This window comes from Athene noctua, chromosome 19 (assembly GCF_965140245.1).
Source record: "Athene noctua chromosome 19, bAthNoc1.hap1.1, whole genome shotgun sequence".
NCBI classification, from domain to species: Eukaryota; Metazoa; Chordata; class Aves; order Strigiformes; family Strigidae; genus Athene; species Athene noctua.
Genome location: NC_134055.1, coordinates 1,733,892 through 1,747,075, shown reverse-complemented (window position 1 = coordinate 1,747,075; position 13,184 = coordinate 1,733,892). Strand labels below are relative to the sequence as shown.

General features: G+C 44.1%; 1 protein-coding gene across 12 annotated transcripts in view; it reads right to left on the bottom strand.

The window, feature by feature from the left end:
- Positions 1–253: 253 nt before the first annotated feature.
- Positions 254–13,184, bottom strand: part of MSI2 (musashi RNA binding protein 2) — a 253,179-nt gene continuing 240,248 nt past the window's right edge. For 7 of the 12 annotated variants that reach the window (XM_074923064.1, XM_074923068.1, XM_074923066.1 and 4 more), the window contains 3 exons: positions 9,121–9,329; positions 7,366–7,443; positions 4,263–5,101 (listed from right to left, as the gene is read on the bottom strand). In XM_074923064.1, coding sequence (XP_074779165.1) covers positions 7,402–7,443; positions 9,121–9,329 — 251 coding nt within the window. In that variant the 3' untranslated portion in view covers positions 4,263–5,101; positions 7,366–7,401. Of the gene's footprint in view, positions 1,972–4,262; positions 5,102–7,365; positions 7,444–9,120; positions 9,330–13,184 lie in introns of those variants that run through there. The other 5 variants (XM_074923070.1, XM_074923071.1, XM_074923073.1 and 2 more) reach the window with 3 other exon arrangements.

The following is a 13,184-nucleotide window of genomic DNA, read 5'->3' as shown; positions in this document are numbered from 1 at the left end:
CGTGTGAGGAACGTGGGGTTGAGCAAAAGCCATTAAAAATGGTGACACTTGTCACCGATGTCCTTTACCTTACATTGCCTGTGCCAGGTTATTTTTACGGCAGTTTGACGGGTCCGTGGGGGGCTGGCGGCATCGGCTGCCATGTCCCCCTTATTGACACCTTCTCCAGGGACGGGCGTGGGATGCGCTGGCCCCCCCCTCCCAGCCCAGGACTAAACATTTCACCCTCCCTGAATGAAAGAGACTCCACAGATCTGTTCAAAACAGTTTATTGTATTTTTTTCGTCAGACAAACACATTGATTTCTGGACCACAGTAGAGGATGGAAACCTTTCACAAACTTATTTATTTGAAAATACAAATATAAAATTATACTTTCCACATCTGTGATGTGAGAGACCCCCATCCACATAGTATTTTACAACAGGGCTTTAGAAAGCCATACACAGAGACCTGAAAGATGCTTGATATATATAGATACATATATATATGTATATATATAAAAAAAAAGTCACTACCAAAGTTCTCATCAGTTCATACTAAAGTATAAAAGGAAGGGCTAGGCCTGCCACTGTGCCATAGTTTATTTAAGTACATTTATGACCACCTGAAATGCTTAGACTTGCATCCTAGTACTGATGGAGTTCAGACCTCGTACAACAGAGAATGACGGGGATTTGCTACCTACGACGGTCGACGCGACACACGAGCCCACGCGTGGTGTTACGGGTATGTACAGACCAGAGAGCCGGGCGCGGGCGAGTCCTGCTGGCCCCGGGCTGCCGGGGCTCCACCCTGCTCGGACACGGAGCTCTCTCGAGACAACACAGTCGGACTGTTTGGGAACCGAGAACCGATCACGAGGATTTACTTTCTCAAACTACTTTTTTTTTTTTTTTTTTTTAAATTTTTTGGTAATTTTTATTACAGTATTAAAGTATTGCTTAGCTTACAGAATCTCCTCACGTAGTGTTCGCACACGGCAATGGGTTTGACTTGGATTCTGTACGTATGAAACTCTACAGTGTCTGTGCGCAGACCGGGATCTGCCGGTGTGTCTTCGATGCATCCTGTCTCTTCACCCTACGCTAACTTCAGTTTTCTGTTTGAACTATTTCGCTTAAAAAACCAAACCAAACCACTAAAAAAAATAATTCAGAAAATTCCACCCAAGAGACATTTCCATAGCATAAAAGACAGCTATGAGTTAGTGTTGTTTGTTGGTTTTTTGTTTTGTTTTTTTTTTTTTTTTTGTAAACAGTTTCATATGCAATATCATACATAACCATGGCTGGCCTTCAGTAAAAATGTAGTAAACTATATTGCTTTATTATTGATTATGTTGCATTGAGTGAATGGCAGAAACGAAACAGGAAGGTAACTGTGGCTGGAGTCACTAGCCCTCATTCACACTACAGATGAAAACAGCATCCTAGGCTTCAGAGCAGGGAAGAAAAGAAATCCGAACACCTTTCAGGTCGTTATTACCAACAATTACCCAATGGTTTAACTAGCCTAGCAAGATGTGTAACATTCACCAGCGGTACGCTGCTGTACAATGGAAAAAAAATAAACTTACAGCAAAGAGAGCCATGCTACCTTAAAGTCCAAGCTACAAATTCAACTTAAAATGAACATTTATGAAGAAAAAAAAAAAAAAAAAAAAAAAAAGGACAGATCAGGCTTCATTTTAATCAAGCCAATCACAAAGGACTTTTTTTTTCTTTTGAAGGGGGGGAGGGTACCCGAGCTCCTGTGGCTTGTTACAACTCCTCTCAAAACGTCCCTCGTGTTTGGACGCGGCCCAGGGCACGGTCGGCGCGGTGCCGGCGGCCCTTCGGGTGCCAGTTCACACTCCTAGGTGGAAATCCCTCTCTTTTTGGTCACTCCGGGGGTAGCGGGTCCGTATGGGATATTTAGAAAAAGAAAAGGGCAACATCCTCAGCACGATCCTTCACTCGCTGTGCTTGACTAAAACAAAGGTGGAGCTGAACCTTTGTGCTGAAAAATTTACAAAAAACCCCCAAACGAAGAAAGAAAAAAAAAAAACCAACCCTTCGAAATGGACTTCTAGATGAGTGGGGGACTAACGTGAACCTTAGTCTAGGTAGCCACATCAAAACATATCGGATTCCACGACATTTGTGCTATGGGCCACTGGGACTTCTCAAAAGGTATATAAACATCTAAAACATATTCACACAGATTAGCAATTTCTTCTGAGCATTCTTAAAAAAATATTTTTTTTTCTCTTAGTAAAATCGTTTTAATATACCGTGCCTCCCTCTTTTAAAAAATAAATTAAAAAAATCCAGTTTTGCATATCTAGCATTAGCATTTAAGGTAGTATGGCACATCCCCTTTTCAAAGTCAAGGGTGGGGATCTACAAATGCCTTAAGAGTTTGCCAGCATTTTTAACATTGTGAGACCTTTGGTTAGTTGAAACCGCATCAGATCAGCAAAAGAAAACCAAAACAAGAGAGAAAAAAAAAAAAAAAAAGAGGAAAGAAAAAAAAAAAAAAAAAAAAAGGAAAACCTTCCCAAAATTATTAGCATTTTTTTTCTTAAATAAGAGAAAGTTCTATCCTTACTGGTCCTAAATCTGAATAACTACATCTAAATTTTTAACCTTAATTACGATACACCTACCATTATGTACTAGAAGAGGAAGAGAGAAAGAGGGGGGGAAAATTCACTACACTAGCATCAGGACAGCACTCTTACAAGATAGCCATTTTATACACTATTAACATACAACAATGATCAACAAAGAATATTCTATGAGGTGACAGGGAATGGAGAGGAAAACCAACTGGTAGTACAGTACATCATCAACATTGACAAAATATCCATAAAAAATTCCCTGACGGTACATTAATTTCAGGGAATTTGGTTTGTTGTTGTTGTTTTTTTTTTTTTTTTTGTGTTTTTATTTTTTAAAGAATTGTTTTATTTATTACTTGATCAAGTCTCAATATTTAAAAAGCGTCCAGCATTTTGCTTAAACCTGGTTGTTCTGAAATAAGAAAAAAACCTAAAATATTACATAAAAAGCATGATTCTTTTTTAAAAACAAGAAAAACAAGGTTTTCTCCTTTCGGTTAGCAGTATGGTGCCTTGTTTTTGTTAAAGATGCCTTGCTCTACCTTGTCTATTGAATGTCTACATTAGTCTACTTGTTAGTAAAATTTACAAAAATAGGAGTGCAGCAGCTCTTTTTAACAAATGTCGCATTCAGTGTCTTATACTGGCTGTACCTAAAGTACCAAATTTATAAACGTAACAATTTAAAAAAATATTAATAAAACTTGTCAATATTACGTTAAAAAAAGAAGAAATATATCCACACTACAGTATGTTCTTAATGCCACCTACCATGTTGTACTTCTAGTTTGCTGTTGCAGGCCTATTTACCAATATTAAAAAAATTAAATTAAAAAATATCCTTCATAAGTTTCCTCCCCCAACAGAGGACCATATATATAACAGCCAAATATTAAACATGTGCAAATAGGAAACTGTCAGTTTTTCCCCTACCAGTCACAGTGCAATGATGTTTTATACTTTATTTTTTTTTTAAATTCTGTTTACAACTACAATAAATTAAAATCTTCCGTTGCTTCTAGGGTGAAACTTGTAGCACTGAGGTATTCCCAAAAAAAAAAAAAAAAAATCAAAACCCAAAACCAAAACCGAAGTTGCTTTCCTAATTTGTTAATACAGAAAGTGATGGATAAAAAAGGTAACCATGCAAGCTTTAAAGCTGCTCTGCCTGCGGCAGGCGAGCGCGGAGGAGGGACCTGGCCTCCACCCGGGCTGCACAGGGTGCCCAGAGCAGCTGAAATGACTGGACAGCAAGTTGATCTAGTTTAAAACAACAACTAAAAAAAAAAAGGAAAAAAAAAAAAAAAAAAAAAAGGAAAAAAAAAAAAGAAAAAAAAAAAAAGGTGTGCTTTGAACCGTAAATGTGTTAAATAGGAAAACCGTAGCTTCTTTTTCAGTCTTGGGAAAAGCAGGTTTTAAATTTAAAAAAAAAAATACCACTAGACTGTTCCTTTGTAAGCTGTGCACGTCTGATAGCGAAGATGCTGGTATGACGCTAGGAGAGCTGGAAGGTCCTACCACGGCTACGGAGCAAGCTGACCAGTGTGCATCACCTAACTCCCGCGGGCCAGCTCCGGCAGTTGGTCAAAAAGTCTACAACTTCCTTTTCTTTTTCTTTCATTTTCATAGAGAAACTGCCTTAGGCTGACTCCATCACAAAAATAGGTTTGTATTTCTCTTTCTTAATAGTTTATATGTAGTTAATGGAATTGTATTTACAGTATTTTTTTTTTTTTCTCAGAATTCACAATTTCAAAAAACCTTATATCACCTCTTTCAACAAAAAAAAGCACTTATAGAAAAAGGACGCACAAAAAGTTTGTAGTCCTTGCCTTATTGCCGAAAATAGATAGAATTAGGTTAACGAAGACGCCACAAACGAAAAGAAGGGCTAGAGAACCTGCTGCTCACCCGCGCCCCCCGCGCCCTGCAAGGCCACCCCGAAACCGTGCCCGCCGCCGGCTCTGCTCCCCCCGCCGCCCTCGGCGGGGGCAGAGCCGGTACCAGCGGCTGAGACTCCTGTCACCATCTCAGCATCCTTTAAGCAACAACGACTACGTAAAACAGAAGGGAGAAGGAGGGGAGGTGGGAAAGAAAAACGAAAGAAACCCCTTAATATAAACAGTTACACTATGGTTAGGCTCTTGCTAGATACACAAAGAATTAGAACTACGTGGCTACGAGACTATGTCAAAATGCTACGAAAAAATGTGGTTTGGAGAGGTTTAAAAAGAGGGGGGGGGGGGAACCCATCGAGAAAATAAAACGAACAAGAAATGGGTTTTATATACATACTTTTAAAAGCTGTTGTTTTTATAGTACAGCAGATTCATGAGATGATGAGAGAGATTTTTAAACAACCTAAGTCCGTCGAGTGCCACCTCCAGTTTGTTTGCGTTATCGGTGATGATGTAGTGCTCAAAGTCTGATGAGATCACCCAAACGTGGGCCCGGTCAGAAACTTCGCCCCGTCTTGCCCGGACATCCAGAGAGACTCTGCGGGGAGGAGAAGGCAGACACAGGACATGGAGGAGAGGGAGAGTCAATTTTGAGATCAATTGTTTTTTTTAACAACCCCCCCGAACGTTTGCCAACGCTTTGCAGCGCCGCGGCGTGCTCTGACCCGCACCCAGGGTGAATCCGGAGCGGCCCGGCTGAAAGGCAGAGGTGTTCCTGGGACGGCCAGCGTGGGAGACTGTATTTAATATATTTATCCCTTTTACTTCCCAGCTCCATCCCCCTGGAAGGCTAAACCTGGAATGCAGCCTGCCTGCTAAGCCTGGACTTCAGGCGGCAGCGCCTTCCCAGGCAGGCTGGGGTCAGCTGTGCGCTAGTCTGGCTTAGGAACAATAAAATGTGACTTGATATAGCAGGACAAAAACTGTTCCTCGGGCATCTGTTCTGCCAGGAATTTACACGGCTTCGGGAAAAATTTTTTTTTTTTTCCTAAGGGCATGGCTAAAGTACTCAAAAGGTAACAACTTTTACACGGGCACACTGCGGTGGTGAGGATTTATTTTCTAACAGCGGCTTCGGCTTCTCATGCTCCGTTCTGCCGGTGCTTAACACTGAGCTGGAAATAAATATCAGGGGACTGGCTCTGCAGGCCGGTGCTCGCAGGGCTGGCTGCGGCGAGCAGTGCACCCTGGTCACACGTTTTTGGAGGGGGGAGCCCCAAAACCCATCCCCAAAGGGCCCCAGGACCCGCGGCTCAGCCAAACTCCTCCTCTACGGCCGCATCCTGCACCGGGGCCGGGCGAGGGACCCGCCGCCTCGGGATGCGCCGCCGCATTAAAAATTTCAAACTCACTGGTCCTTGAGGAATTAATAATAAGGCTCATTTCCTCCTCTCAAAATCTATTTTAATTAGTAATGAGTAACATTAAAAGCACTTTCTGTTTTTTAAGTCATTAATGGTTTGAGCCTTAATACTGGCCAGTAAATGATGGTTACAGTTTGATGTGTTGTGGTAAGTGTGAAATGATTACAATACATTAATCTGATGAACTGCCTTCATCGCGGCGTTATTAGCGTGAGTTATGATGTTCTGCTCAGGTCTCCAGCCGGCGCTGTGTACCACCTCGTTATTACAAAGGCTGATGGCCCAGAAAACGTGAAGGATTCTGACAAATTGATCTGTGGACGTACCCTGATACGTGCAAATAATAACTGGGATTAAAGCAAGAGCGCTCAGGCCACTTCTTTCTTTCCCATAAAAAATACTACTTGGTGGAGCAAATCAATTGACGGAACAATTTCAGGTAATCTTGGGTGTATGTGGGTAGATGAAGAGTAAACAGAAAACCCCTTTATCCACTCATATTTACCTACAAATCTATTTTTATATAATTTAAAGCCTCCAAATATTTCCCACAGTTCCCAGCCCCCCGACTAACTGTAATTCTAATTTCATACACCGATTCTGAATGTAAAACATGTGACATGGAACAGGTAGTGCTGGGCGAAAGGCAGAGAAATAAAATCTGCCACATCCACTACATTTGTCTGTACGGACTAAGAGCTCTAGAGGTAAACTTCTGCCATTTAACGGGGGTAACTTCTGTTTTTCATTGACCGACTTTTCTAATCTACTCTGTTCTTGGTGTAAGAATATTTGTTTGCGAAGATGAATATGCCAAAGGCCAAAAAAAAAAAAAAAAAAAAAAAAATTAAACATTTAATTAACTTGAGCTTAGTTCAAAGGGTAGGAAACTGGCAGCGATCCAAGGATGCATTACTCAGGTAATGTCTTTAATTTAATTTGTTGAGGTTTAATTTTTTTTTAATCTTGATAATTGCTCTATGGTTACTAGTTACAATGTTATCTTTTAGCTGTAATATTTGGTACAGCACTTAATTAAGAATGATGGTTTCTCTGTAATAAAGCAGTGGGGCTTGTCTATTTTTAGACCTTTTAGTGCTTTGGTAGCAGATCTATAATCCCCATCGGAACGCTGTCGGCTGGCCTTGGCCGTTCCCCCACAGGTTTCTGGGATCGCTGGGTTTTCTGCGGGGTTTTTGACTCTCCAAATTATTGCACTTGAGTGTCACCAATATGAAAACGTGACTTTCTGGGAGTTTAGCTCCTGATCGGTCTTCCAGTTTCCAACCCGTGAGACTGATTTGAATAACATAAATCACAAAAAGGAATGATTAAAGGCCAAGGAAAGATGAAATGAAGATAAAAAATTGTTCACTTAAAGTAAATATAGGGGAGATGGTAGTTTAGCACAAAGTACAAATGGTATATACTGTAATACCTCCAAGTGAGATGGCAACCAACCATGTGTAACGTTTCAATGGTATCCATTTGTAAAAGCCGTTGCAATCAAAGGTCCCTAAAATTGTACAATTGTTAAGTTCATCAGTGCTCTATACATGGGAACAGATGATTATTAATTTTGGCAAGAAATTATCAAAGGACTTGAAAGACTGTGTTGCCAGCATGAATAGGTACTTCTGAGAGCTGTTCTGGTCACCGATGACTCGGTGTGCTGGACCCTACGGTTTCCTTTCCAAGACCATAATTTTCTCATTCCCCCAGTTGCAAAAATAAGCTCTGGGTTCTCCCTTCTTTGAAACCAGGGTTAGTAAATGGAGAGTGTTAAAATAAATATATATATAAAAAAAGCTGCAGGATTCTTTGCAGTTATTGGGGGAAATTAAGAGGCTGCCAATCTGCAAGTCAAATACAAAATTGTTCTTTGGAGAAGTGTTAGTGCAGACAAATCCGGGTAGTCAGGCTTGTACCTTGTATCCTACTACTTGAAAAATCAGGATGTGGCTGAGGCCGAAGTGCCCAAGCCTTCAAGAATAAACACGTCTTTTTCTTTAGGTGAAAAATGGAAATAAGAGCTGTTGTAAGTGGTGAGAGATGGCAGTTTAAATTGATGCAGCTCTTAGCAGAGCAGTAATATTCTGCGTTTGGTACTAGAATTGATCCGAAGGGATTGTCAAGTCCCTGGTGTGACCACAGGAGGAGCAGGACCAGGATGGGAATTGAGCACACGGGCCCAAACGGAGGCAGCGGGGTTTTTGTCTTTTTGGGTACCGGTTATGTAATAAAAATAACACAATTTCAGGGACTTTGTCTGCACTACGCTCTCCCCACTCATCCAATTTGGTCAGAGAGTGAAATTCTTCGCTCCGCTTGAGGGATCTTGGGGGAGCCCTCTGTACTTTGCTGTGTTTACCGTACAAGAGGGGAAAAAAATATAAAAATCTCATCGTTTTGCTACAAAAAGGGGAACTACTTCATTTGCAGTTTTTCTGTTTGGGAGACTGACAGCCACCAAAGAGGTCCAACCACATTCATGCTAACACACACAGGTAAAACAGCGTGAGCTGAAAACCGGCATGCGGCTTGGTTACGCAAATCGCCATCGCCCGTCATTAGTGAGATTGCGGAGCCAGGCGGCGTTAGAGGCGCTTTGCCAAGGACTTGACAACAAAACAGAAGCGACTTGGTGTAACCTGCAGGTTTTTTAAGGACTGTTAGCGATGCTGTTACTGGCTGGAATGTCAACAAATGCCAGTGTCCACCTCCGGGACGGCCGTCCCCTCGCCGGGGTGGCTGTGGGCGACCCTGGGGTCCCCCCGGCTGAATTGATGAGCTGCTTTTGGCCCATTTTAGGTGGGAGTAGGGACTGGTGCCCCCTGAAAATGGGCGCACCAGCCGGGACGGGTGGTTGGGCTGATATAAAGCCCACATAGATAAGCAGAAACTTTAAAGCTCGTAATTTTTAAATATTTCCTTTAGAAATGTGTCAAGTCTGGACTGCAGAAGGCACCAGACGGGCGTTTCCAGCTAAGCTGGTAACGAGCAGCACTGCCCGTTGGCAGCTCAGTGGGTTGGGCACCGCTCTAGCAGGCTACAGCAGCAAGGCGCTATGCTCGCCGTCAGGTCAGAATTAACAAAAAGCCCAACACAACCCACCCCCCCCGGACAATGGAACCCCCCTCCCCAGACCGAGAAGCGGGGCAGCGGCTCTGGCGCCGGCGCGCGCGGTACTTACGGCGATCCCGTGGCCGAAGCCGGAGCCCGGCTGCGGGCTGGCGGCGCTTATGTAGTTACCCACGCCGGAGTCCTGGCTGGCCGTGCCGTAGAGGTCTGCGACGGGCCCTGGGCTGTTGGCCCCGGGGAAGCCTCCGGGTCGGGCTGGGTTGGAGCCTGCCGGGGAAGCGGGTGCGCCAAAATTCGGTTGAGCACTGTAGCTATTCAAGACTGGTGTGCAGAGAATAAAGCTGGGTATGAGGCCAGACGCCGGGCATGCACCGTTATTACAAAGCCAAACACCAGAATAAACAGCCTAGGCCCAACTTCTAACACTTAACCAAGGCCATGCGATAGGAGAGCAAGTACTGGATAAGAGTCAGCCCGTACTACTACGAAGCTTAGAGCTCCAAAAATATATATATGGATATATATAAAAAAAAAAGAACAATCATTCAACACACTACTGCAACCAGAGACTGGAGGTGCTCATTTTCACCAAATTATCACAAAATATAATAGGTATTTTTCAACATCTGACTTGATGCTCATGCAGTAGTAACAAGTTCTCTAGGTCTGGGCACGCCGAGACAGCATTCACATCCCATGCAAACTACAAAGGAACTAGTTTGAGACTACACATTGTGGTAATATTGATATTAAAATGTTGACAGCAAATAACTTCAATCGCATCTAGGAAAATCGATTTTGGATCCATTCGATACTTTTGAAAAAAACCCGCCCTTTTAAATCAGTAAGCTGTAGAAATAGTTCAATAGTTGATTTTTTTTTTTTTTCTTTAAATGGTATGGAATGGAACAGTTTAGATTTGGGTTTTTTTTTTTTTTTAGTATGACCAAGGAGAGTGTTGTCTTGTTTAATTTTTTTCCTTTTGATTTGGAGAGCGAAGACCTAACTTCGTCTCCAAAACCATGCTTGGGACATCAACCAAACTTAAACAAATAAATAAAGATCAAAAGCAAAAAATAATTCCAGAGGGTGTATGACAACTCACCTCCTAATGTGGAAGTAAAGGAAATTATTTTTTTTTTTTCCTCCCTTTAATTTTTTTTTTTTTTGAGACAGAAAAACAATGTAAATAAGAATGATACTAAAGAATAAATTTAGATATTAAAGCATGTTAGATGATCAGGCTTCTGGCATTTCTCACAGTTGCTCTTGGATGTAGAATTTATGAGTAAAGAAGTTTCAATGCAAAAGAAAAGTTAGCGGACTAGGAGGAGCTGGATGGAAATGGCTTGCGGGAAGCTGGAGCTACACCTGAGTGGTACTTGCAAGGTCCTTGGGGAGCGCGCGGAGACTGGCCTGCCCGCACCAGCTAGTGCCTCATCACCTCCCAGTGCCAACACCCGTCCTGCCAACGGCCAACACGCGTCCTGCCACGCCGCTACACACACGCCGGGGGACGGGACAAGCCTCCCTTGCCAGCCCCAGCCGGGCTCAGCCGGGCGCCCGACCCGCGGCACAGCCCATCACCTCCACGTTCGAGGCTGCGCCAAGATTTCTTCAGCCTTTTCCTCTGGCTGCAACTTCCCGCGTGCCTTCATTAAGCACTCAGAAGGGTTTATAAAGCTTGGCAGCCTGGGCTGGACTGGGGACGGAAACCAGCGCAGGGGAAAGCCCTGCTCACTCCACAGGGGCGGCCCGAGGGCAGGCTCTGGCAGCACCTTACGGGCTACAGTGGGCTCAGCCTGGATTTGCTGCTGGGCCACCACCTCTCCTGCCCTGGCCCCTTCCCCCTGCACCGCCCTCCCAAGAGGTCCCCATTTGTCAAATGAAGGAATTAACTGGTCAAAAAAAAAAAAGTCAACCCGGCAGCTGTCAGCTCTGCAATGACAGGAAAGTAAATTTTACAAAATAAATGATTTAATGCAGCTCTGAACTGGTAGCAGGGGAAAGTAAGTAGGACATCTAAGCTAGCAAGTTAGAAGAAATAAGGCATGAGAGAGTAAACAGATTTTGGAATTCACTGGCAAACAAAGCGCCTTTTTTATTATTAAAGATTAAATGTCAAGATAACATTTGGCCTTCTCACTCATGAAGAAAAATATCCAGCTGAGATGTTCAAAAGCCCTTTATTACTATAAGCTAGCACATTTTTTCCCCTTTTCTTCCTTCTGGTTCAATAAAATGGACGCGAGTTTTACTGCCAAGTCACACAGAAAACCCAGTTGGCCAGTCTGAGCAAAGGCAGGAGCGCGGCAAGGCAAAGGGGGGATCCTGTTAGTAAAATACTCCTGCAATCCCCCGCAGCAGCGCCGGGAGAGCCCGTCGCCCGCCTCCGCCTCGGGGGCAGGCCAGGGCTCTGTCCCCCCAGACATCCCACCCCAGCCACTGCCACTTCCACCCCTAAGAAACCTGGAAGTACTGGCCTTCCCGTATGCAACTGGCAACTGGTTATTCCAAACTCCTTCTGACTGCGGGGAGGTAATGTAAGAAAAATGGGATTTTCTATCTATTGAACATCAGTACTCGGCACTGCTCACAGGAGGGCCCGCCAAAAGCACGCGCGCCACCCCGCTGCCGGGACACCCCAGCACCGCTCCACGCCGACGCCTGAACCCAGAAAAGGGCTGGGAGCTTTTACAGAGCTGACACTTTCCTCCAGACCCAATAAATGAAACAGAAAAGCTCTCATAATTCCTAGGAAGCTACGCATTCCTCAGAAAGACGTATTTTAACAATTCTCTCAGCCATGGCGATTTGCTAAGTATTTGTCTTCTTACGATAGCTGCACATAAGCTTCACACGGAGCCAGAGGCACTTTTACCATTTGAAACAACAGCAAACAGACCTTGAACAACTTTCCCAACATGCATTTACACTCTGCTGAGAAACACCTGGAAACAAATTTGTTTTACACATACCTGGAGTAATCTTGAGACTAAAATGAAGAAAAAAAAAAAAAAAAAAAATCCCTCAAATCCTCCAGTTTTGGTCCTCAAAGAAAATTTAAGACTCTCTGAAGACGTGTATCTCTATGACAAAGTTCCCGATGTCAGCTCAGTCGCCGGAGGAGGCAGAAGCTGCCCGAGAGCCACAGCTGTGGTGAGCTGTGGGAATCGCAGAGCACCAAGATTAATGCCTTGCAGGCTGGAAGGAATCTGAGACTTTCCCTCGGCCACCGACATCCTGCGGTCAGAACCGGGGAGAATTAGGGCGTAAATTCGGACGCACGTTGCTGAAAAGCTGCCAGGGGATTGTGCTGTCCCAGGAGAGGGGAGGGAACCGCTGACCATGTCTTGAGGCCAGGCATGGAGACCAGGAGCAAAGCCCGACCTGTTGCCTGGTCCCAGCAGAGGTACTGGCTGAGCTGACCAAGTATCTCCTGATTTTGGTTGGCTGGAGGAACCACCAGACAGATTCAGCATTGCCTGGGGGTTGGCAGGGCCCTCTCCTCCCTTTCCAAGGACTGCCAGCCCTCGGGAAGACCTGGCAGTCAAAGTACCATTTCTAACATGCTCTGAAAGTTTCAGGTCCAATTTACCAACCAATTGCACAGGAAACCATCCTGTACCAGACATTTTCACAGCTCTGAGACTGCGGCTAAGTGCCTCCAACTCAAGGGTTTCCTCTAGCATAATTTGCAATCCCAAGCATCACCAGGAAGCCCTGTGATAGATCAAGGTCAGGAGAGATGTGGGAAAGATTAGATATGTCTGTAAGTCACAGCTAACCAACTTTTATCTTCCTCAGCCCCAAGGATCCCTCATCCTGTGGGTTACAGAAACTCCTTCTTATGCCTACAGAGATCAAGAGACAGCAGCCAAGAGATGTGGCAGTGACAGGAACATGGAAGTTGAATGTCTTATTTGCTTCACTTTGAATTTGCTGCGGGTTTTCTTACAGAAAAGACTCCCAGCCTTTGAATTCTGATCAGTAAGTGAACGCTTGCCTGCAGGCCAGAGGGGCAGGCTTTGGGGAGCCTCGGGCTCTACCCTGCCCAGCACCGTGGTGGCCTAGGGAGTGCTGAAAAGCAATAAGGGAAAGCAAAATGGGGCATGAGACACTGAAGCAAATGTGGGTTCATAAAGCAGATGCAGAACAGGCTTTTTTCAAATGCAA